Genomic DNA, 24,870 nt, shown 5'->3' with positions numbered 1-24,870 from the left:
CGCGTGCGCGGAGCGGGAAGGGCCGGTGCGCACGCGCAGGGGCGCCGGGTGGCGCGCTGGGCTCTGGCGCCCCCTGTCGCTTTCGCCGGGGCCTGGAAGGGGCCGCCGCGGCCTGGGCTGCGGCGTTACACTGGGGGATCTGGTCTCTGCCCCTGCCACGGCGAGCGGGTACGGTAGGGCCCGCTGCCACGGCCGCCTGTCTTACAGCGGTTTGGGTTTAACGTGTGATATTTTTGTGTCCCCACGGTGCTCCGGGAGCCTGCGGTACCCCTGCGCCTAGGGCAACACTATGAGGTGCAGGTAGCTGTGGCCGAGTCCCCCCCCCATTAGCGGCTTCTTATCCGTCCTTCTCCAAGTGTCGCTGCCACGGGGAGCTTTATGCAGAATTTGGGGCAGGTAGCGTCACTGCGTACAGGGCACTTTCTGCCAGCTGCTGGGAGCCCGGCTATGCTCACCAGAAGGGGCGGGCAGTCGGAGCCACCTTCCCTGGCTCAGGCAGCCGGAGGAGCTGATCTGGTGAGACAGCTGGCGGCAGGAGGAGGTCGGGCAGGGCTTTGGGGGTGCAGGCAGGCTGCCTGTGCTTGATCGAGGACACGAGCGACGGGAAGCCTGCTGCGTGCTTACTCGAAGCCGCAATCTAGAGCTCCAGCGACCACCCGAGGTACAGCCGCGGTACCAGGGCCCGGCTGCGGCGGGCTCCTGCCCGGGCGGCTGCTGCCACCGCGGCCGAGGCCGCCTGGGCCCGGCTGCGTGCAGGCAGCGGCCCCCCGCCGCCCCGTCCCGCTTGGGGAACCCGCCTGCTGGCAGCTGGTAGGCCGCTCCAAACAACACTCAAAGCGCCGCCTCGTCTGACTGGCTGCGCGCGTTCCACGCTGTACGTTATGGGAGTTGTAGTTTGCTTCCCGCCTCCTAAGTGTGCCGGGTGCGCTCGAGCACTACGTTTCCCGTCAGCCCTTGCGGCCAACAAGCCGTGAGGGGTGAGGTTGCCTTATCCGGGTCTTCTGACCTCCTGGCGGTTCGTCCAATCGGCACGCACTGAGGGCGTGGCCGGGGCGTTTGATTGGTCGGTTTGTACCCATGACCGCGGTTTGAAATCCGTTAACGGTGGCAGGCGGAGGCGCCGCGTAGAGCGGCCGCGGCGCTGAGGTGAGTGGGTGGGGGTTACCCTTGCTGCGAGGTGGTTCTTGGCTTCGCCCCTTCCCTGGAAGACGCCGTTACCGGACGCTGGGCCGCAGCCCTTCCCTGGGTTCCCGTCGGGTCTCCCTGGATGTGGGGGCCGCGGGCCTGCTCCGAGCCAGGTATCGGTAATGCGGCCTCAGCCTCTCGCAGCACCATGGGGCCGAGGGCGCGACTGGGAAACGGTGGAAATTGGATGGGGGCGCTTAGCCCGTGCGCGGAGCCGGTTTTGCCGCCGTCCGCCGCGATGACGGGAGGGCAGGGTGGCGCTCGGAGCCCCGTGCGCGGGCCTGAATCCCGAGGGCTGGTTGCAGCCCCCGCGGGAGCCGGAGCCTGGGGCTGGCCTCAGGGCGGGGGCCTGGTGGTGGGGGGAGCCGCCGCGGCGAAGGGCTCCTGATGCCCAAGCGGCACAGAGTAATTGCTCGGGGATGAATTTTGTCTTCAAACAGAAAAGGTATTTATTTCGTGCAACGCTGGGGGGCTAGCCGCTGTGCACCGGGCAGACTAGCTGCGAAGTTTTCAATGAAAAGTCAGGTAACCTATACAGTTTAAGTGAAAGGTTACAACATCTTTATGTACACATTCATTTGATTTCGACATCTAATAATCATACTCATAATCAATGGGGTTTAGGGGGAGCTTGAGGCAGAGTCCTAGAATCATCTCTTGGGGGGATTTTTTGGTGGTCGTTCCATTCTTAGGCCTCAGTCTTGGGGGTCGCTCAATCTTCCTTCTTTGAACTTCTGACCTTTCTTTGTTCAACGATCTCCTGACTCATGGTCTCCTCATCTCCTTCAGGTTCCCAGTGTGTCGGCGTCTGTCTTACCTCAACACAAACGGAGCATCACCCAGAGCATTGTACCATATTCATCCTGACTAATCTTTTTAAGACCTTGCTCTGTTTCACTCCCTCTCTTGAGATAGGTTCATAATACTGAAATAAGCCTTATGATGGGGTAGCTGCCTCATGAGTAAAATAAACTTGCATGTTCAGATGCCAGTCTTCAAACAATCACAACATCTGACAATGAAATTGCATATTTCACAATGAAATACAACCCAGAGTGCTGTGCCAATGCCAGTGCTATGCTGTGTCCTTAACTGTTCATTCACATGCACTGCTCAAAACCTGGAGAAGTATGCATCTTAATTTTGGAGCTCAGAAAAACTATGTTACTACTTATCAAACCAAATCCTGCTTCCTGGGAAAAGGAGGGAAGAAAACCAGGCAAAACCTGGCCTAAGTAACAGTAAATGCATTGTTAGCTATTTTTATACAGTGCTTTTTTTAAACTAGAGGTGCTTCAACTTAATCTAGCAATAAGTTGAGGTTAGACTGGCTAAAAATAATTTACTTTTCCTTGAGCAGCTATTCTCAGAATGTCCTGTCTTCTAAAACTTGTGAGATCTGCAGAGAATGTCAGGGCTGTTTATTTTGGGCTGTTGGAAGGGAGGTGGGTCTGGGCTGTTAGCAGAGCAAAGGCTGCTTGGGAGGAAAGCTGCTGCTTCAGCACCTTGCTCCTTTTGCTGTAGGTTAATGATGGCAGATCAAGGCGGTCTGCAGTGTGCTCTGTGCACACCTATTGCCTGCCCAAAGGCTTTGTCTCCCATTTTCAGTATTATATGATAGAACAGCAGTGTTGCCTCTATCCCGTGTCTGGGATGATAAATTCAGCGTTGATTCTGTGCTGCGGAAAAGTACACTTGAGCGTTGAGTGAGGAGCACCAGAGAGGAAGGAGAAGCTGTAGATCCATAATTTGTTAAAGTGTTTGCTTAACCTTGCTCAGGGAAGAGCAAGGATGACTTCTGGTGGTTGCTGGCATTGTGCTCAAGTAGTTCAGGTGGAGGCTTTGTGGTGGGATAGCTTCCTATGAGGTGGTGGTGACAGGACTGTGCCTATAGAAAGGCAGCTTCCAGCCCTTTGTAATGATCAGATTTATCTATTAACCCCTGAAAAGCATCTAGGAACTTTGTCTGGATTTATTGTCTCTATAAAAACAACAGAAAGCTTTGGGTTGTAGGACAACAAAGAAGCTGCCAGACTGAATTAAATGAGTTGCCTGCTTAGTGCAGTGTCCTGTGTTTAAATGGCAGCTGGTGTTGAATGCCCAGCAGAAGGCACCGGAATTACTGCAGCACATTGCCATGCAGCTCTCCTGGCCTTGGGGAAGCTTCTCTTGCTTATTCCTGATTGTCCATCTTTGGTTTTGAGGCATACAGATCAACTGGCTTCAGGTATGTGCTGATGCAACTTGGAATATCTTTTTTGTGTATCTGGTACTATTTTTTTCCATGTTCTGATCCTGTTGGGATTTGGAGGAAATAGCATCTGTAGCTTATGAAGCTCCAGTGGTGTATTGTGATAGTGTCACCTCAAGTTGGGCAGGGGCTTATCTAAATTACATTGCAAGTGGGCAAGAAAGAACAGATCTTCTCTGCACCCTCTTCCCGCCTGTTTCCTTGCTGCTTTCCTAAACCCAGACTCCTCCAGCCTCTCTCCTTCTGACCTCTAATTTCTCATCTTGGAATGGTGCTTTCTCTCTCTGACACAAAGCCCTGTACTGCTGGGAGGGACCTTTTGTCCCACGCAGTGGGTGCTGTCACTGTATTGCCTGACGACTGTCAGCCTGGGTTTGCTGGTCTAAAAATAAGAGGCTCTTTTGGTTAGGTCATAAGTGTGAAGTGCATCCTTATGATGCACTTGGTGCCGAGTTTCACTTACTGCAGCTAGGGCAGTACTGCATAGGTCTTGTTGGAGTTACTCCTCCCCAGCCTTGTCTGGCCTAAATGTTTTTGGCAAGAAATTAACTACTACATTGAGAAAAAGACCCTGAGCACATCTGTGATGGAATTGTGTCAGCATTTTAAAGCTAATTTGGATTAGAGCGAGGTGTGAAGTTATTCCCAAATACCTATTGCACTTGCTGTTGGATCAGTCTTATTCTGGGATAGGAATGCTCGTTCCAATTTAACTTAATCCTTTCTCAAAGCTAATGAATCTAAAGCAGGCCAAGGCACTCTTCTGGAACGTGCCACAGTGTAGTTATTCAGAAGAAACCTGATGTCAGAGAAACCTGCCGTGTATTCCTCTTTGTGGGTTTGGCTGTGCTGCTCCATGCAGAAACTGTATGGGGCTGTGGCTGTGTGAGGCATGCTTAGGTCAGTGAGAGGAGCAGATCTAGAAAGAGAATTAAGGTTTTAGTTGGGCAGTAACTTTTACCAAAGGAATTTGGTCTGTTTTTGAAAACAAGAGAGCCAAATTCTCTGCCTTCCATGTGAAAGCGGAGCCTGCAGAACAGGGATGAGGGTTCCTGGCTGGCTTGCTGAGAAGCTCTGTGAACACTAGTGTTGACATAGAAGGTGGTGGATGTTGGGGAGAGCAGAGCTACCCTTTAAATCCATGCTGTAGTTATATAGGATTACAGTGTGCTTGTAACCATGATCTGGTAAATGTACACACTGCCCGCTAGTTATGCAGCATCCTTATTAATGAGAAGAAAATTCTGCACCTCGCTTCTGGTGGAAGAGTGCTACGGTGGAGAGAAAGAATTTTGCTTCCTGTCTTTAAAGAAAAGATTGAGGTAATAGTGGTCCTACTGTCAAAATCACAATTGGGTGTTTTAAAACACCTCAGGGTAGTGGGCAGCAGCCCTTGGGCTGTGCTTGGCTGAGCCTTTCAGTTGCAGAAGCATCGCAGTGGACGTATCATAGTGATAAATCGCCATCATGTTCCTCACTGACTGAAGCTCAGGCCCAAGCAGAGTCGATGGGTAGAGGAGCGAGATGCCTTTTAGCAAACTGCTGCTTCACAGTAAATCCTGTCCTGCGCAGGACTGATGATACGTAGGGATTTGAAAAGCGGATGCTGTGAGTTCATCTGACTGAAATGGACACTCTGCAGCTCAGTCATGATGACACTTACATCCCCACTGGCTCTTTCAAGAAACTTGGAGTATGAAACTGTGGCATTGACAGGCTCCCTTTCTTCTCGTGACTATTTGCTTCTGTCTGGCATGGAGGGAGGGGAGAGAGAAGAGGTTGGTGGTGAGGGTGCTGATGCTATGAAAAAATATGGACTTCACACAGTAAAAAGCTGCAGCAGCGTAGCAGTGGACACAAGCAGCTGTGAAACATGATGCCAGGAGCTCCAACTCGGTGGACTGCCTGGGGAGGGTGAGGGGGGAATGCAGATGACGCATTTGATTTTTAAAAAAGTGGATAGTGTTGACAGAAACCCTATCTTGATTAAAGGCGCTAGGAAAGCATTTGATTCCAGCCGTGTCTTGAGCTCAGTTACAGTTAGTTTTGGCTCCAGTTCTTCTGTGTGCCTTCTTTGGGTCCTATCTTGACATCTTCACAGTCCTGTAGCTGAAGTTTCTGTAATGACATTCTTCCCCTTAACTATTGCAATTCTGTGCTGGGGAGCTGAAGGCTTCTCAGTGCAGCCATCTTCAGGAAGGAGGGCTGGTGACTGTAAACAGCAGTGGTACCTCCTAAATGCTGTTTTGATTTAATCTTGAACATTTTCTTATTTATGGAGCGTACCATCTGGCTTGAATGATGTGTGGTCTGCCAAGACAGATGGTTTAGGTCTGAAACTTTGTGGATTAAGAATATACTGATTTAGAGTTGGTTGGACTCATAAAAGCAAAGTTCAGGTGATTTCCTTAGGGAGTGTTTTGTAACACATCCTTAAGGGCTTTGCCTTGCAGCTGTGCGAGGCATCATAAAAACTTGAAAACACCTTTGCAAAAGGTTTTGCTACAGTTTAAGGGTTTATCTTTGTTGTTGGCTTTATTCCTGTTCCCTTGAGTTTAGTATCACCTGTTGACACAGGGACTCCTCCTGCTGTCAGTGCTCCACTAAATATCTTCAGGGACTGTTCTTGATGAAGTCACAGTGCTTGGTTTGTTTATAGTCTGGCCAGCCTCAGGGTAGTGCTGTGGATGCTGTCCTGATGCTGTCCTTCTTCCTACTTTCTGCCCAGTAACAATATGCTACAGAACTTCTTCCTGCTTTGAAAATCCATTTATTCTATAGAAGAGCCATTTGTGTCATTAGTTCTTGTTTGTAGCCCTTCAGAGGGAGAAAGGCTGTGCTTTGCGGTGCTCTGGAGTCAACCCATCATCAGGTTCTTGCTTCAAAATCTGTTTTGTGGGAAGGCTAAGAACTCTTCTTTGCTGCACGTGGTGAGGGAGGGAAGGGCAAACCAGCTGCTCTCTGGAAAAACCTTTGTACTTCCTTTTTAAAAAAAATCACAATTCTAGCACCTGCAGGTACAAAGAAAACCTTCAAAACTTGATCTTTACAGGTTCAAAACTATCAAAATGTCAGCAGTGGTAAAATCCCTTTAGCTTTGCCAATCAGCAGTAGAATAACCAACTGCATTGCTTGTGGGGTGTTTTGTCTAAAGGCTGTGAATTACAAGCGAGGAAAATGTACCAAAAGCTGTACTGGTGTCTGTCTTTAGAAACTACACAGGGGAAGAGAGGTGGAGCATGATATAGCTGACACCTGTGTTGGGGTTTGGCATAACAAGTGACCAATGCTTGTTGTCTAAATATCTGTAGCAGTGCAAGCGGTGAACTCGTGGGGAATGGTGTGAAGATGTCTCGTGCAGAATCTAGATATTCCTTTGATGTCCCAAACCCTTGCATCAACTTTGCAACTCTGAATGATGATGATGATGATGAGGCACACAAAGCAGATGCCTGGTTTGGTAAGCTGCTTCCAACTCCTTGATTTGTTTTCTCTTTGGATGAGTGCTTGGCGTGATCCTTGTTTTGGGCCTGGCTTCTGTGCCTGTTGATTAGTCTTATTAACCACATTGTTCATCGTGCGTGGGGTTGTGTTTTTTTGGTTTTGTGTTTAAATTTTGATTGTAATCTGTAACTTGGCAGAGGACTTTGTTAACATAATGATACTCTGAGGTATTGTTAAAAATTCCTAACGTAGTATGTACAGTGAAAGTCTCTCTTTCCTCACAGACCAAAAAGCCAATGCAGAAAACATCCCTCCTGCAGAATATGTGGCACAGGCCTCACAGAACAGCACTGCTTTTTCAAAGCCTGATATTATTCAGTCTTCTGTCACACGACAAGGAATAATGAGTAAGCTGGCATGGTGTGGGGGGAGGGAGAGAATAAATTTTACCTACTTTTCATTGGCAAAATGCAAAGCCTCTGGCTTTTGTTGGACCATCTTCATATGTTGTTGTCTCGCAAGGCCGTGTGTGGTTTTGCTTTAGCATTCTTCTACATGTGTGTATATATATGAGTTGCCATTTGTCACTGTTCATAGGTGAGAGCCATGCTGAAGAGGACAATGAAGCAGAAAGTGTGCAAGCCAGTGCAGTTCCTCCGAATATCGTTGGATCCCTGACTAGCTGGAGAGCTGCTGCTCCTGCAAAGGCCTCTCAGAGGTGAAATACTTGTGTTCAGTTTGCATGAAGATCGATGACGGTGTAACTAAGCAGGTCCTTGCTCTCAGGATCTGCAGTTCTAGCTGTTCTTGGGTCATCCTATGGGTCTGAAGTTCTCTAGCGCAGAGATAGTGTACTGGGGCAGCTGATCTGCTCGAAAAGCTGGAGGGACAATCTCTAGGGGTGGAAATATACTGCAGCGTCTCACTTGTCAAATGAGACTCAGTAGCACTAGGAGCTTCTGGAATGCGAGGACATCTGAAACTGAGGTGGCTTATAAAGTTTCTTTGTTTATATCTGCCTCAGTTGGGCAGAACTCGTTCTTGATATTAAAGCAAGGGGCTCTGTGTGCTCATATACCAAAGAATATTAAATTTATGGATTGTTAAATAATTCATTCTGCATTTGGATTCTTGTGTTAAACACAATTTGCATAGGGGAGTATGTTCGAGTTAGGTGATGCACTGGTATAAGAAGTGTTTTACAGATTGTGTGTCGTCTTGGACCTAGGGAAAGCTAACTTCCATTTTCTGTTCTACTGTAGAGCGGGTAGAAGACAGGCTACAAAGCAGAGAAAAGCACAGCAACATAAAGGGCTGGATGGAATCGAAGTGACAAGAAATGCTGATACCCAAGTTAACAAGGAAGAGGTTCCACCCCTGAAAAAAATGAGAGTGTATGTCATGAAAGCCCTTCTGTTTGGGGCTGGGAAGGCGGTACAACTGTTTCTTTGGAAAGGATTTCCACATGGCTGCGAGGGTTTTCACTGGAAGGTTAGGGTACGGGGAGGTGACTGATGCCTGATTCCTGATAGTGGTTTCATAAATAGGAAGAAATGGCTGTAAGACCTGAAGGAAACACTGTTTGGAGATAAGAGATGTGAATGAAACAAGCTTGGGTTTCTTAAGCTTCTTCGTACTTGATGTCTGTCAGCTAGCTTTAAATTTGGCATAGCTTGTCTGTCAGGAAGTATAGGCTATGAAAGAGTCGCAGCTAAAATATTTCTCAAATTAGTTTAACCACTAAGATACCCTATGGTGATAAGCTTGAAGTCAGGAAATTGGAGTGCAATCTCTCAAATGCTGCTGTACCTAGATGAGCTACAGCACATCTACCTCCTCAAGAAAAGCTTAAGTTCTGCAAACTCAGTCATTTGTCTTCCCTTCTACAGCCTTAGAGTACCAGGGCAAACTAGTCGATCTGTACCTGGGCCTGTGATGAGGTAAGGCTGGTCTGGTGTACCTTAGAATTCACCAGGTGTTGGGATGTTATGTGTGGTGGTGAGAGCTGCAGGTGATCTTTCATTTAGAGCACAGTTAATTGAGCAGCTTGCCATAACTTGTTACCTTAGTTGTAGCAGCAGAGAGAAGCTGACAGAAGTATCTGCAAAGAGAGCGCCCCTGCAGGGTCCTGCCCGCTCCCCAGGGAAAGGGAAAAGCAAACTGACCATGCCCTCCACGCCAACAGTGCTAAAGTACGTAGCTTTCTTGTGACTTGTCTGTGCTAATCACAGCTGATTTAGGTGACAGCCCTGGCTAGAGTGTTTTCAGCTTCAAGTTAGCATGCGGTGGTATCACATTTAGTAAACACTGGATCAAGGCAACAATATTGGGATGAAATGTACTTCACCAGCTGAACCTATGCAAAGGAAAGCTTTTGCTTTTAATTTGAAACAAAAGTTGTTCTTGCTAATAGGCAAAGCATGCATACAGCAAATAGGTATGCAGAATACCAGTTAGCTGCAGGCTTTCTTGAGCCAACAAAATCTAAAGAGTATACTTTTTATAAAGAGTGATGCTCCTGCAATGAATTCGGAGATAACTGTGTTCTTGCACTGACATCGTGCTAATAACCAGTGAAGCAGGAAGGCATGTCTCAGTCTCTAACGTGCTTCTGCAGGAGGACCAATCTTTCTGGCAAGCTGAAGAGCACAGAGGAACAGGAGCTGGAAAAGATGCAGCAGTTGCAGAAGGAGGTTACGGAGCTACGGAAGAAGAACGAGGAGTCTCTGAAAGCAGCTATTGCTGGAGCAGGTGGGCTCTAGCTGAATTACAAATTGAAGCTGTACTGGGCTAAGCTGGAGAGTGCTGTGCAAAAAAACTTTAAAAACAAATATTCCAGATTTTGTAACAAGTATTAAGATTGGGTGGCTTTTAATGTAGAACAGCCCCTAAACTGCCTGGAGGCAGGTTTGTATGGTTTTGTCATGTTTTGAAAAGTTATAGATGAATTCTCTAAAAATTATTCAAGTTATTAGAAGTTAAGTGCTTTTTTTCCCCCACTCCCCTCCAAATCCTCCCCCCACTCCAAAAGGCTTCCAGACCTCTCATGTTCTTTGTCTTTAGGACAACTTGTGAAAAGAACTGCTGGTCAAGTAACAAAGCCAATAGACTTCCACTTCTGCACAGAGAATAGAATTAAACATGTAGAAAGCCAGCCTGGGAACGAGTACAAGGAACTGGATTTTGCAGCAGTACTGAGAAAGCATCCTCCTTCTCCGGTGAGAACCAGAGTGTTGCCAGCAGTCAGCTGACTGATTCTTGACATCACCTTCTTTCTGCTTTTTGCAACACACACGCTGCTGGTAACCCACAAAGGGTTACCGTAGGAGAGGCGAGCGTTGTACAGATGTAACTTCACTCACTGCATGTCTGCATTGCTGCAGCACTCCAAAGGCCCCTTTTGGAAAAAGGGGCCCTTTAGTGACTGGAAGATCTGACATTATACTTATGCTTTAATCTTCCATTTCTTACAGTTTGCCAATGTGACTAGCTTGTGCATGTTCAGACAATTAAGACTGATGTGTAATGTTAAGTGTTGCTGCCTTTGAGATAAAGGGAAGGAGAAAATACTGTGAAATGGGGAAGGGAAATATTATCAAAACATCCTGTATTAAATGGCCATAATGACTGTAGTTTTTTTGTCTTCAGGTGCAAATGCCGAAGGGACCCACTGTCCCCAAACCTTTCAATCTGTCCCAGGGAAACAAAAGAAAACTTGAAGAAACCACATCAGAATATGTGTCCCTTGCTGAGCAGGTGGAAGCATTCCAAAAACGCACGCCCTCTCGTTACCATTTGAGGAGCAGGAAATCTGATGAAGGTGAGCGGTCCTGGCAACATCCAGCCAGGAGGCTGTCCACAGAGATTGTGGAAGAGCAAGAAAGATGCTTTGACTACTGTACTAAGCAAACAGCCTGTGTCTGTTGAAGGCCTTGCCATTAACTGCTAGCCTTTGTGACTTGAATTTATAGGCCCAGTTCCAGCAAAGTTGGTGAAGCCTCGGCTTACAAAGCCCAAAACGCCAGTGCTTCGGACGAAGCAGCGCTTCAGACCTATCACCTGCAAAACTACAGCAGAGTTAGAAGCAGAGGAAATTGAGAAAATTAAACAGTAAGTAAAGGTTTACTCTAGTCCTCCAAGTGAGAATTGTATTGCACTGGAAGTATCTTTCAGATGCCAAAATATCACTTCTCAGGAATACCCTTTTTGCATAAAAGAATGAGTATTGTAAAAACATTGAAAATCTATTTAGCTTGAACATAATCCTATGGCTCTGTAGGGGTGTAAAAAGTAGCTTCTTCATTTTGAAGAAAGTGCTGTTAGGAGAGCAGAGCTGATCCTGGGTTGAGTACAGTTTACAATTAGTTAAGCAAACCTGGTATAGTGTATTGCAGTACAGCCTGCAGTACAACTTGCAATACACTTCAAAACTCTCCTGTATACAAAGTTTTGGATTTCCAAGAAAGCAATCCATAAGGTTTCCTTCTTGCTGTTTCAGAAGCAAAGGAGGAGTTGCTAACTAGAGGTGCACGCTATGTAATGTTTTTCTTGTGGCACAGCTGCTTCTGTACCTGACTTGCTTTTTTACACAGTGAGAGAAGCTGTACCTTGCCATGTACCATATATTGCTGACTATCTCCGCCTTTTCTGTGTAGGTACAAATTCAAAGCACAAGAACTCAATCCCAAAATCTTTGAGGGTGGACCACTCCTGCCCAAGAAACCTTCTGTGAAGGACCTCACACAACCCATTGGCTTTGAGTTAGAAACTGAAAAAAGGATTCAGGAGCGTGACAGTAAGAAGCAGCAGGAGGAAGAGCACTTTGAATTCCATTCCAGGCCATGTCCAACAAAAATCCTGGAGGATGTTGTGGTAAGAAGTTTAGTAATACCCAGACCTGGGAATTAGGACTGAGGTGGCAATTAGCTTCAAAATATCTGTAGCTATGTTGTATTATGTATTTGATAATCTTCAGTAAACACTGTCATTAGGAAGAACTGCAATGAGTAGGTACTGTGCTATGTCAGGTTGTTTCTCTAGCGCTTTTTCTTGGCACGTAGGCCTGAGTAACTCCTTACTGGCTTTTCTGAACAGGGTGTTCCAGAGAAGAAGGTGCTTCCTATTACAGTTCCCAAGTCTCCAGTCTTCACCTTAAAAAGCAGAACCCAAACATCTAGCAGAGATGAAAAGGTAACTGTTGTGAATAGGCTGTAGTCAAGCCTTCTGGTCCCACTGTGGTGACTGCCTTGGCCAGCCTGCAGTACCTCTGCCAGCTGGGTGTGGTGGCCTGGTTTGGTTAGCTCCTTCCCTCCTGTTAGGCAGTTCCTCTGTAGTGGATTGACCTTGGCTGGGCACCAGGTGCCCACCAAGCTGCTCTCACTCCCTTCCTCAGTAGAACAGCAGGGGAGAGAATAAGATGGAAAAAAACCCTTGTGGGTCAAGTTAAAGGCAGTTTAGTGAGGCAATAGCAAAAGTCATGTATGCAGAAGCAAAGGAAAACAAAAGATTATTCTCTACTTCCCATCAGCAGGAGATGTTCAGCCACTTCCTGAGAAGCAGGCCTTCAGTATGTGTAGCAGTTGCTCTGGAAGACAAACAAGTAAATAACTAATGCTCCCCCTTCCTCCTCAGTTCTCTTAGCTTTTATATCTAAGCAGATATCATATGGTATGGAATAGCCCATTGGGTCAGCTGTCCTGCCTATGTCCCCTCCCAAGATCTTGCCCACCCCCAGCCTACTGGTGACGGGGGGGAAGGTTGGAGAGACAGCCTTGATGCTGTGCCAGCACTGGTCAGCAGTAACCGAAACACTGGTGGTGTGATCCCTACCTTTCTAGCTGCCAATACAAGCACAGTGCTCTGAGGGTGCTGTGGGGCTCAGCCAGAGCCCATACATCCTCCCATGGTAGTCTTCCTCTGTGCTGTTCCCCTCTAGCAATCTGGTTGCTGCTATTCATTTTTACAGAAACTGAATTCTCATGCAAAATGAAGTCAGTCAAGTTAAACATGAGGGCAATGACTAGGGTTTCTGAGGTGTTGCTACTATGCATGAGGAAAGTAAACTGCTTAGATTTCTAAAGGACGTCGCCCTTCTCTATTCTGTTATTGAGAAGGGCAGATACTGCACATGACCCTTCTCCTCACAGTCATTCTAGATCAGGGGTCCTCAAACTTTTTAAACAGGGGGCCGGCGTGCGGATTAAGTGGCAGGAACTCATCTGCAGCTGCTTGGTTTCCCCCCCAATCCCCGGTGGGGCAAGGGGCGAGGGGGTTCTTTAAATACTGGGGGCCGGATTGAGGACCCGGGGGGGGGCTATATCTGGCCCGCGGGCCGTAGCTTGAGGACCCCTGCTCTAGATCCCTGGAGGTGGGGAGCAGGATTCAGAATGCATTGTGTCCTTTCTTCTTTCTCTCTTCCCTCTAATGAAGAGGACCTTAAAGAATTAGACTAATTTGGATGAGTACTAGAACTGGTAGTGGCTTGGGAAGAGGAAGAACATGCCTGTAAATTGGTACTTATAGGATTACTAATTCTAGCCGTGTCCAGAGTATTTGCTTGATGCTGTTGTGACCCTCATGAAAGGAACCCCAGTATTCATGGCTTGTTGTCATCTTTCTGCAAAAATCTGGTGCTGTGTCAGATCCTAATGCTAATACCCCTTTAGGAAAAAGAGGTGGTTCCGGTGATCAGAGCTAACCCTATGCGACATTATGGAGTGCCCTTCAAACCTAAAATGCCAGAGCAGAGGCACGTGGAAGTTTGCCCTTTTTCTTTTGATGCCCGTGACAAAGAGCGGCAGATACAAAAAGAGAAAAAAATAGAAGAGTTGCAGAAGGAAGAGGTAAGAACTAAAAGCTAACTTGGATTCCACTCCTTAAGTAAAAAGTGTGTGGCAGGACGTGCCTCCTGCTGTTGGCTATTAAACTTCCAAAGCTTTGCCCTTTTGAGGAAAAGGGGAGAAATATCTTGTGTTGTTTCTTTCAGGTGCCAAAGTTCAAAGCATTACCTCTACCTTACTTTGACCATGTTCAGCTGCCAGAAAAGAAGGTCAAAAACCCAACTCAGCCAGAGCCATTCAATCTGCAGGTTGATGAACGGGGAGCTGCCAAGCTGCAGATCTGGAAACAGCAGGTGAGATGAAAAGGATAATGGGTGTGGCCAGACTTAAAGCAGCTTGTTAGTTGAGTTGTAATAGACTTCAGAAAGTGTCCTACTTGACTTGAACCAGGATCTGAGTTTGAGCAATGAATTATTCTGTCCTTTGCATGAGGCTTGTGCTATGGGTTAAGGCTTTTTTCTCCCTTTTATGGTAAGTGATGGGATTTACCACCACTGCATGAACAGCCATAGGGTATTTTTTGAGCAGTAACTATGTGCAGCTGGATCCCTTTTCTGACCACCTCTGTGCTTGGGGGTTTATTGACACATAAATAATATACTGCTTTTCTTATGCAAATGCTGCAGTGGTCATCTGAAACTTTCAGGCTGTTTTTTGGGAAAAGTAACTGACAGGCAACAAGCGTCAACTTTTTGGCTTCAATGTAGTTTTCTGTGCAAATGATTTGATCGAAGTCAACCTGGCTCTTCCAGTGCTGGGAGTGCTGATGTCTGGGTGGGGGCAGATGGTCTTTTCAATATACCTGGCACTTGATGGGCTCTTTTCTGTTGCAGCTTGAAGAAGACTTGAAAAGGCAGAAAGAGGCAGCATGTTTTAAAGCTCGGCCTAACACAGTGGTGTACCAGGAGCCTTTTGTGCCTAAAAGGGGAAATAAGCCATTATCAGGTACAGTTACAAGTACTTGCCACGCAGGCTTGGCTGATAACTCAAAACTGATGCAATGATGTTTAGACTGGCTGTTGCCTCTTTTTTTTTTTTTTTTATCAGCGCAGCCAATAGCGCATTGCATTTAATCAACTAATTCACTGACAGCTTGTGTCCGCAGGGACTGGGGGAGTTTCCTGTCCATTGCCCCCCTGTCCTGCACTAACATGGCAGCTGTATTTAACAGCTATGCTACAATTGGCAGATGATTGATGTGTGCAAGTTTGGGTTAAGGGTAAATAGTATGCAAGGGGCTCCCTGCAGAGACAGCTGGCATTTCTGCAGCAGCTGTCAGTCTTTTCCTCCCGTTTCTAATGAGATGAAGGCATCTACAGCTTAGGATAGACAAAGCTTCATAGCGTATAGAACCTGCCAAAAACTTCTCTGTACTAACAGTTTTGTGCTTGCTTCCTCCTATGAAAAGGAGTGTCACAGACATTACACCTGTGACAGGGTAATGTCTGCACTAACACTACTCACGTTTGGGTGTAAGGCTTTATCTTTTCCCGAAGCCTGGAGTTATCTACTAACTACCCTTGCAAGGTGAAGCGTGCCGGGGGAGGCTTCCATTTGATACTAGTACTGCTCTGCTTTACCTGACTGTCTTTGCACCGATTTTATTTCCTCTGTCTCTGAACTTAGAGAGCCTTTCTGGTTCTGTAGTTCCTGAAAGCTTTGAGCTGGCGACAGAAAAGAGAGCTAAAGAGCGGCAAGAATTTGAAAAACGATTGGCAGATAGAGAAGCCATACGGGAGAGGTGTCAAGAGAGGCTCAGGCAGGAGGAAGAAGAGCGTGAAAAGGAAGAAGTTGCCAAGCTAAGACAAGAAATGGTAAGAGAGCTATTTCTGAACAGGGGCTGTAAAGTAACCCAAAGGGATGTGTGAATATACTAAATGGGCTAATGTCAGTATTGAGCTGCATTGAGACTGTTTTTTCAAGTTTCCCTGTTGCAAACTGATTCCTTATTAACTTTATAACTGGTCTTTAAAAAACAAACAAAAAAAATCCACACAACCAAAACCCAATCTAACAAAAAAGGCAGCTCTACTGAAATGACTGATTTTTTTTTTTTTTGAGTTGTACACATGTAGTCATTGGGGCATAATGCTCTTTGTAAAATCTGTGATCCCAAAGTGTGCTGTGCATGTTCCTGGTGGCTCACTCCAGTGCCCTAGGCAGCATGGCAGTCCTGTAGACAGACACCCACCTTTGTCCCACTGACAGCTCACCTGAAAGTTTCAGCTTCATCATAGCTGCAACCATTTGCTTCATGTTGTCCTTGTTTTTCTTTTTTTTTTTTCCAGGTTCACAAGGCAAATCCAATACGCAAATACCGCAACGTAGAAGTGAAGCCCAGTGATCAGCCGCTGACTACACCAAAGTCTCCCAACTTTTCTGATAGATTCCGATGCTGATGTGCATCCATGTGATAGCAGGATGGAGCTCCCATCCTTCTCTACTGCCTTGACAGGCAGAGAGTGAACAGTTGTTACTACCTGACTCCTCAGTCTCAATTGTTACACTTGGTTCGATTATTGTTATGTTGAGTAGTTTAACTCCACCTGAGGCAGGTGACTGAGGCACAGTGTACAGGCAGTACCGAACAGCATTGCTTCACATCTAGACCTCTTGTTTTCTAAAGACCGAACCAGGTTTTTGGTATTGTATACAAATATTGTGTACCTGAACTAATAAAAATTCCTAATCTAATCGCTTTTCTGCAGAAGAGTTTTCAGTAAAGGGATCTTAGTGAACATACAGGGATGTGTGCATCTGGAAAGAGCTACCTTGTCTTTGTGCATATTAGTATTGGTTTCAAGTGTCTGTTTCTTAGGCCTTTAGCCCATATTAAGCTTGAATCATGTTAAATACATGAGGCTTCTGCGAGCCAGCATATTGCAGGTCTGGCCTTTCTTCTTGGTGTTTAGATGAGTGCTAACATGAATCTTGCCCACACTTTAAAGTAGTTCTCTGTATGTTAGAGCATTAAACCTTCTGCTGTTTTTATAGCTGAAGCCATTCTATTTGGGGAACCACTTCACTGGCAAATGACTTGCTGTAAGCTGCCTCCCTGGCTCCTGCCAGCGCAGTTCTTTTGGATAAGGACTCATCGTCATCTAGCCAGTCTAGTGCAGCTAGCAGGGCTAAATATAGATGGAGTGCTCTAATGTGCTGGAAGACAAAACTTCCAACATGGCAAAGAGGTGATCAAATTTAGATTAAAATTTACTAAGAATGATTTCTTGCCTTAGCATTGTGATATGATTTGTTGCCTTGTAAGTCTGTGTTTGAGGCCTTTCCTTGGACTTGGCTTAACAAGGATAACTCCAAAAGGCTGTGTGAGGGCAAGAAGGGGTGAGGGGTACAACTACATCCATACGATACCCTCAGACACCACTGCTGCCTGCTGACATGGCTGTTGCTGTTACCTGTTCTGCTCACACAGGTGATCATGTTGTGCTGTTTCCTGAGCCAAAAAGGGACCTGTTAAAAAAAAAAGAGGGTGGTATGGCCGGTGACTGGAGGTGTGCTTGAAGCCATTGGCAGAAAGAAAGAGCAAGCTCTCTAGTTCAGGTTTGGAAATGTGTAAAGCTCTTTGGGCTGGCTTGAGCTGTAATGGCATTGAGGCTTTGCCTTTCCTGTGTTTATGCGTCTTTTACCTTTATTGCTTGCTGGAACCCATGTGAGCTGGGCTGCTTACTGCTGTTGTGCTGTTTTGAACAGAGGAAAGCACATGAAACTTAACATATCCCATTTGGGCAAACTGTTTCTTATTTGGGGATTATGGCAAACGTTTGCTTTCACTTCCTCTGATTTGCAGAAGTGTTCTTAAGAGTGTGTGGCTTTTTATTCAGATCTGGAGAAGAGAGGGAGTTCAAACTTGTTAGGTGTCAGACTCCAGCAAAGGGGTGTGTTAAGTGGTACTGTCTCATTATCTTTGGCAAAGTGTATCAAGTGATTGCTGCTCCTAATCTGAGAGAAACAAGAGGCAGAAAGTCCTCAGAGCTGAATTCAAAGACCAACATTTATTATACCTGAGGATGATGGTTCTGCAGGAATTCTCCTAAAAAGTGCAATGCTCAAGGATATCATTGCAGAACAGTTGCAGCCAGCGGTCAGCAAGTGTTTTGCATGGCCGTACTGAACTTCAGCACTTCAAAGAGCACCAACCTCAGACTTTTACTCTGCTTGGGCCAAAAGAAAAGTCGCCCCTGCTGAAAAATAAGGATGAAAAAGAAAAAGGTATTGTGCAGTTAGTAACTGAGGAACTGGAGAACCAAGGGGGTTTGACGAAGCATGTTGGTACTAAAAGATGAATGACCCCGTGACAGCCTGGCCTCTTCAAAAGGGTGAGCTAAGAGACTTTGCTGAAGCTTCAGCTTTTGCTTCTTTTATCTCGAGGATTTTTACACGGCTGTGGCAGCACTGGGCCTGAAGGTTGACCCAGTCACACAGGGTGCCTTCAGCTGCATTTTGCTGATTTTGCACCTTCAGCTCAACAACGTGGGGCTAATGGGGTGGGGGGACTGTCCGCAGCAACAGCCTGGCCAAGAAAGCTGCTTGTCCCAGGTGCAGCCCTGTGACAGCCTTGCTGGTGTGCAGCTTACAGGAACGACTGGAGCAAGAGGGATGTGTAAGCATCCTCTTCTTGAAATCGAAGGTCTGTGTGGATCTGCAGATTTTGCCTTGGTCTGCCTTGATCTTATTTCTGTCACAGTGGAGCTGTTCTGTATGAGCTGCCCAACAGGGACATTGCAGGACCTCGAATGTGCAGTCAAGGAAACTTCTGCTGCAGCCTCGAGTGCCAGCTCCTCTGGAGTAAGTGGTGTGTGTACAGCAGGAGGGGCAAATACTGATGGTGAGTCAGAGGAAAGCCTGAATAATGATGAGCTGCCGAAGAATGTAAAGGCAAGCGAGATAACAAGGCTGCTGAGCTGGAGCAGATATGGATCCCTGAAAGGATGGATTTCCGTGATGGCCCTACATGGCCTCTGCTTCATACCTGAAGAAGAGTTTGTATGCCTGGCAGCTTGTCAGTTTTTTCCCAGTGGTATCATTGGGTCTAATAAAAGATATTACTTCTTCCTGCAAACATGGCCTCTTATATTCCTCATACACTGCAAACTTGGTGAAAGCAAGCCTCCGGCTGCCATGCCCTGCGGGGTACCGGGTGTCTGGCAGAGCTCTCCGGAGGGGATTCTCACAGGCTGGCGGGTGGCAGGGGGTTAGTGCAACCTGCCCTCTTAATCAGGAGGAAACTGGTGATATGCTGGAAACACTGCTCTAATGTAGAAGATGTGTAAAAGATGGGTATGCTGGAGGAGCAGAGTGCCTGTGAGAATGGCGTCTGGGTAAGGCTTAGACAGGGAAATGGCAGCAGGTGCCTTTCCCAGTCCCAGCAGAGTGTAAGTGGGAGAATAAAGTTATAGGACTGGAGCCGGAGACCGGGATTTAACCAAGTGCCATTTCAGCATGTGTCTCTGGAGTCAGGGTCAGTTGACAAACTGATGTAAAAATCTATATTCTTTCTGTGTGGATTTTGTGAAAACATTCTTGTATTGAAGAACTCAAACCTCATCACCTCTGTGAGTGTGTCTTGAGCTAGTGGGGCTGGGAGGAGGAGGGGTAATCAAGGAAAGCTGGAACTGGGTCCAAAATCTTCCTTTGAAGCATCTCTAGTTGAGTTGTTTCCAAAGTAATTTGTTGAGCTCAGACTAGAGCTGGAACTAAAAGGCAGACAATGTTTTCCTGGACGGTTCTGTTGAAGGGTACTGAGAATTGCAAGTTCTTACTAGCTGGTGAATGAGATTGACAAAAAGGCTTGAGGATGCTCTCAAAACCACAGCTTTGCCTCTTGCTTGCCTCTGCCGAGATACCTGGTTGGCTGCCAGTGTGGCCTGGCATGAAGCTACCTGTGTGTGCGCAGGTCCTGGTGCTTCAGACCAGTGTGGGATGCTCGCTGGTGTCACTGCTGGCAGCCACCGTGCTGTCCTTGAGAGGCTCTGGAAGCTTTTTTGAAGATGTTGGGATTTTTCCTTGTTTTTCCCCATCACCTTGATGGGACCTGTCATGACATGATGGCAGCCTGTCTGGGGAAGTCCTGGGTGCTGATGGAAGCAGTTAAGCTGCCGACCACGTGCCTGGGTTGGTCCCCACCGGGAAGGGCTGGCTGGCTTGTGATACAGTGGCATGGCTGGGATTCAGGTGGGGATGTTCTCGCCTGCCCTACCGCTCGATTTAGACGGGGTGTAGGGTTTCCTGGAGGACGGGCAATGTTGGCTGCACAGAGCGCCTCGCTTACCCATGAAAAGCATAAAGGTTAAAGTGTGCTGCAGAAGTTGTGACAACCGCGTAGCTAGGGAACTGGCATGCTTGATGCTTTGCCAGGTATCCCCAGGACAGGCTGTTTCCAGCTGCAGCCAATGTAGACTGGCTTAAGTTTCTGAATGGGGAGGAAAAAAAAAGCAACACCAGCCTGAGAAACCTTGGTGGTGGTTGGTTTGCTTCTGTGCTCTGCAGAGACCTGGTGCGCCGTGCTGCTTGCTGCGGCATGGGCTTTTGGACCAAGGCATCCGAAATCCTGTTGTGGAGCAGCTATTGTGCTTCAAAACTAAAAACCTTTCTTGTGAGGGGACTGTTTTCAGCTTATTTCCCTTTTCTCACAAGTGAATCTTGTCTTGTAATAGTGCTAAGCGACAGGACACTCATCCTTTGCAGGCATTTCCTTTGCAGAACCATTTCCACAGCTCCCCCAGCACTGTAGGTCCTGTTCTCAGAGCTTTGCATCCTCCCCTTGTCCCAAGGTTCGCATCCAGGTACCAACACCAACTCCCAGTGACCGTGCGAGGTGACAGGCGCCCCAGGAAGGCTTGGCCGGCTTCCAGGCAGGTGCTTCGGTTCTCCTTGGAGAATTTTATTCCGGCTCCCAGTGCACCAACCAGCCTGAGGGGGCTGTGGGGCATGGCTGTGGCAGGTGGGTGCTCCTGCTCCCCTGCCCGGTCAGTGGATGTGTTCCTTCCACCCATGGTTTGCCGTGAGGATGCAGAGCCTAAGGCTGGCGCAGTGGTGGCAGCGCATGCCTGAAGTGACATTGGTGGCAACCAGGTGCCTGGCAGCCCTTGGCCAGAGGAGGGGAGAGGCAATTCCAAACTGTACCTTGGTGATGACAGTCGGTGGGCAGAGTCCCCAAGGCACGACATCTAGCCAGTTATTCCTGCCGGCGTGCCCTGCGGAGGCAGAGTTGGGGGACTCCCGCTCGCCACGGGAGCAGTGGCTGTGCCGGGAATGGGCAGCGTGGGTCCCACAGTCCCTGGGAGCCCTGAATGCGGTGACGTTCAAACCTCTGCGTGGACATGACTGCATCGGTACTGCCGGTTGGAGCCATGGGCCTGCTGTTGTATGATCCCTGTTGTTGTCATTGCATTCCAGGTTCTACCTTCCCTTGGGAAAGGGGACGCTCACCAGCTCCAGCACGGAGCTGGGCTCACTGAAGCCACATATCCAAGCTGTGAGGGCTGGGGCACGAGAGCCCGGTGTTTGCTCAGGAGCCCCTGGTTGCGTCTTGCCGAGCAAAGTGATGCTCTTGCGTGAGGTGGTGGTGGGTGTCTGAGATGCATCTCCCGCCCCGCTGCTGCATGGATTGGCTGTCAGGACTAACTGGGCTCCAGAAAAGGCAACTTCGGCTGCGAGTTTTGATTTCTCCTTAGCTTAAACCTTGCCTGCGGGCTGCCTGAGCAGCAGGGCTGTGCATCGTGGCTGGGGGCTGCAGCAACGAAGGAGGTGGGAAGGCTCCGTTGGCCAGTGCTGCGCCCGGGTGAGCCAGGGCAGCACCGGCTCCTTCCCCTTGCTCTCCAGCTGCTGCCCAAAGCCAGATGAGCATCCATCCCATCGATGAGACATGGACTGGCCTTGGGCTTGAGCTGCTGCTCGTGGCAGGGGAAGGGTCCTGGGGCAACTTGTTTCTACCCTTGCACTGCTTGCTGGTGCTGTCCCTGTCCTGCTGGCTGCCTACACCTGTGTGATGCCTTTGTGCTCCCCCTGACAGCTGCCCAAGGGCAGGGGCAGGTGGGGCAACAGCACCTTTGGGACAGGGGGATGGTCGTGTCCCCATCCTGGCTTGTCTTGCTCTCAATGCCATGTGTGAACCACAGCTCCTCTGGTGCTGCCTGACCCCAGCCCATGGTGTGCTGACGCTGGGAGCCAGGGTTTGGCAATGTGGAGCAGCACTGTCCCTTCCCCTGCCTGGACAGCGTTTTATCCTCCTGGGAGGTGCTGCAGCAGGGTGAGCAGTGCTCTTGGGCTGCTGCTGCCTGCATTGGCCACATGTGAGTCCTGTGTGGGAGCAGCCAGGCTCTGTCTGGCAGGACTTGAGCTCCGTGTGGCTGTGGGACCAGGATGGAGAGCTCTGGAGGAGGGACCTGCCACCCATCAGCTGGCAGGGGCCAAGGCTGGAGGAGCCCATGGTAATCTCAGCCTCCCCGGGGGCAGCTGGCCAGGCCAGCCCTGGGGAGAGCCTTGCTCCTCCAGCAAGCACCAGCACTCAGCCCTTCGGTGCTCCTCTGCCAGCAGAGCACTGTGGAGGTGCTGGGTGCCCTGCCCGTGCCTGGCTGGGTTAGCAAGGAGTGATGGGGAGCGGGCCAGGAGGTTGCCCGGTGTGGGGCAGCTCCAGGGGCCAGTACCTGACCCTCAGCAGCCTCTGCCCTCTCTTTTTCTCTCACTCTTTTGCTGCTTTACCACTAGTCACTGAGCCCCAGCCTCCCCTGTCACCCCAAAACAAGGCTGAGCTGTGGGTGAGGAGCCGAGCCTTTCCTCCTCCACCCTGCGCTGGCGTTCGTGCTGCTCTGACATGATAAATGAATGTTCTGGGTTTTTAATAGTTGGTATTATTGGAGTGCTTTTTCTTGGCAGTGCTAGCTGGGAGGGCTGGGTCCAGTTACAGGGGGTTCCTCCTGCAAACCCCGGTCCCTGCCCCCAGCAGCGGGCAGCTGTCTGTGCACCCTTGGCAAGCAAGGCTTTCCTCATCTTAAGGTTCAAAGATTTAAAGTAAACAAGGCTCTGCTGGGTGGGGGAAGCAGGCAGAAACTTGGCATAGCCCTTGGGAATCCATTGGCTTCGGGACTCTGTGTGTGCCCTTGCCCAGCTCCGCTCGGGGCCTCTGCACCCCTTGGCACGGTGCAGCCTCTGGTGTCCCTCTGCCTGGGGCTTTTTCATGCCCAGGTTCAGCCCTGCACAGTCCCTGGGGCTGTGCCCTGGGGTGCAACACCCCAGCAGCATGTGCTACACCTTCAGCAGCGGCTGGTGATGCCCATGCAGCACCCATGCACAGCCTGACCCCTCTGGGAGCCCCCAGCTCCTTTGTTTCTTTCCCCGATCTCCAAAACACTTCATTTTGCAGGAAACTAGTCTTTCAGCCAGTTCCTGGAGGAGGCTGCAGCCACCAGTCAGTGCCCACTTCCCAGCTGCTCTCAGTTCTGCTTCAGGGACCAGCGGCAGCGCCCAGAGTCGGTGGTGCCCTCGGGTGCCACGTCGTGCTCGTGGAGCGCAGGGTCCTTTAGAGCTGCTATCCAAAAGGGCTGGTGCCTGCAGACAGAGCTGGCCACAGCTTAGTGGCATGGAGAGAGCCAGCACCATTCCTGACTGTTCCTGGCCACCGTCCCCATGGGGTGGCCAGTGGCTGCCTTGTGTCACCTGTGGGTACCTTGGGAGGCACTTAGCCACCTAGACCATGTCCAGCTCGGCCAGGCTACCCCTGTGGGATGTTTTTGGGGTGCTGCTGCGGCTGGTGCCAGCCTACCTTATGGTGCTGTGCTGGGACAGGATGTGGCCCCGTCCCCTGCGCCATGTCTGCGCGTCCCCAGCCCACGGGGGACAGGCAAGAGTGGCGTGTCCTTTGAACAGGCTCCAGCAGTGACAGGTGCTGGGAAAGGCGAAGCGGGATGGCTCCTGCTGCTGTAAAGGATCCTCCTCTGCCCGCACTAATCCGGCTCCGTTACACCCGGGATAGAAGAGGCTGCTCCCTCCGGGCACTGCCACAGTGCGGATGCTGCCCTCCTGACCGCCCTCTGCACCAGGATCCAGGTAAAGGGGCCGGGGGGGTCCCCATGGTCTCCCACTTGGGCCATGGCAGTGGGGGATCCTGGGGGAAGCGGAGCCCCCAGCCTCAGGAGTAACGTCTCCGCCCCTGCGAGCTCCCTGTGCCGAGCTGTGGGATGTGGGACCACTTGGCTAGGGACTGCTTTGCTACAGCTTCTGTTCCAGTAAGTCCAGCAAGTGGTTCCTGCGTTACTGGGATGGTCGCTGGTCTGTTTATTCCAGGGCTGAGCTATCTTGGCCTCTGGACAGTTGCTCAGGGAGGGTATTTTGGGACAGTGTGAGGGGATGTAGCTGAACGGGGGAAGGTAGCAGAGCCTGGGGCAAAGCAGGGATTGGGGATCGGGAGCTGGGCGGGAGGGGATGGGGTGGCAGCACGTGCCGGCAGGCCACGCAGGTACGTGGGCACCAGCAGGTCCCTTTGGTGAGCACTGCTCAGGCAGGAGCTGTGATGACCACCGGGCATGGGGATGGGCAGCGCTGGTGGCTGCTGTGGCCAGGGGTCTGCATGGCCCCCAGGTAGATGGGGCTTTGCCTGTGCGGCTGGACCTGCCTGTGCCACTCAGGGTGGGCGGCGGTGGGGCCGTGCTGGGGATGCTCACCTCACCTGATCCCGCACTGCCAGCCTGGGGCTGGAGCTGCTGTCTCTGCCCCGCCATGGGGGGACGTGGCCTTAAATTGGCACCCTGGCTGCACCGCGCCGGCTGTTTGCGCGCTGGAGGCCCCGTGGCAGCAACAGGTGCCGGCATCAGGCCATCGATCAGTCACCGTGCTGCAGATATCGGGGCACAATGGGACGGTGCAGGGACTGGCGGCCACGTGGGACCCCTGGCTCGGTGCCACCAGCCTGGGAGCCGCCGACTGGGCGCTGGGGGCATGGTTCCCGGCTGGGTGGCAGCAGCTTGTCCCTCTCCTGCAGGAGCAGAGCCGCTGCCGAGTCCTGCAGTACCCCTCTGCAGGGGAGGATCCTTTACAAGTCAGGTCTGGGGAGCCCTCAGCTTCTGTATTCTCCCCAGCAGGAGCCTTCGCCGACCCAGGAGCCCTGCAGGGCAGCTGCCTCCTGCCCAGAGAATCCCC

The 24,870-nt window shown here is 49.7% G+C and overlaps 1 protein-coding gene across 11 annotated transcripts; it reads left to right on the top strand.

Moving 5' to 3' along the window:
• Positions 1 to 147: 147 nt before the first annotated feature.
• On the top strand, positions 148 to 16,594 carry TPX2 (TPX2 microtubule nucleation factor). Of its 11 annotated transcripts, XM_037403453.1 has the most exons (21): positions 1,153 to 1,298; positions 1,975 to 2,034; positions 3,272 to 3,412; positions 6,748 to 6,896; positions 7,165 to 7,287; positions 7,478 to 7,598; positions 8,143 to 8,274; positions 8,770 to 8,820; positions 8,950 to 9,072; positions 9,498 to 9,631; positions 9,944 to 10,098; positions 10,529 to 10,700; positions 10,852 to 10,990; positions 11,536 to 11,752; positions 11,975 to 12,070; positions 12,408 to 12,479; positions 13,546 to 13,722; positions 13,866 to 14,012; positions 14,553 to 14,664; positions 15,346 to 15,533; positions 16,008 to 16,594. In XM_037403453.1, the coding sequence occupies exons 4-21, from the start codon at positions 6,785 to 6,787 to the stop codon at positions 16,116 to 16,118; spliced, it is 2,382 nt and encodes a 793-aa protein (XP_037259350.1). In that variant the 5' UTR covers positions 1,153 to 1,298; positions 1,975 to 2,034; positions 3,272 to 3,412; positions 6,748 to 6,784; the 3' UTR covers positions 16,119 to 16,594. The 11 variants fall into 11 exon arrangements, with proteins under 11 accessions (XP_037259339.1, XP_037259340.1, XP_037259349.1 ...); XM_037403442.1 differs by lacking the exons at positions 1,153 to 1,298; positions 1,975 to 2,034; positions 3,272 to 3,412 and adding an exon at positions 148 to 168 and having other exon boundaries at positions 12,411 to 12,479; XM_037403443.1 differs by lacking the exons at positions 1,153 to 1,298; positions 1,975 to 2,034; positions 3,272 to 3,412 and adding an exon at positions 148 to 168 and having other exon boundaries at positions 15,367 to 15,533.
• The last annotated feature ends 8,276 nt before the right edge of the window (positions 16,595 to 24,870 follow it).

Source organism: Falco rusticolus, chromosome 10 (assembly GCF_015220075.1).
Source record: "Falco rusticolus isolate bFalRus1 chromosome 10, bFalRus1.pri, whole genome shotgun sequence".
Lineage (NCBI taxonomy): Eukaryota > Metazoa > Chordata > Aves > Falconiformes > Falconidae > Falco > Falco rusticolus.
This window is presented reverse-complemented; position numbering and strand designations above follow the sequence as displayed.

Coding starts and splice junctions, on each gene's coding strand:
- TPX2 (XM_037403452.1), top strand. CDS start 6,785: ATGTCTCGTGCAGAATCTAGATATTCCTTTGATGTCCCAAACCCTTGC. Junction 10,991..11,535: donor GAAATTGAGAAAATTAAACA/GTAAGTAAAGGT, acceptor TTTTCTGTGTAG/GTACAAATTCAAAGCACAAG. Junction 14,665..15,345: donor GGGAAATAAGCCATTATCAG/GTACAGTTACAA, acceptor CTCTGAACTTAG/AGAGCCTTTCTGGTTCTGTA.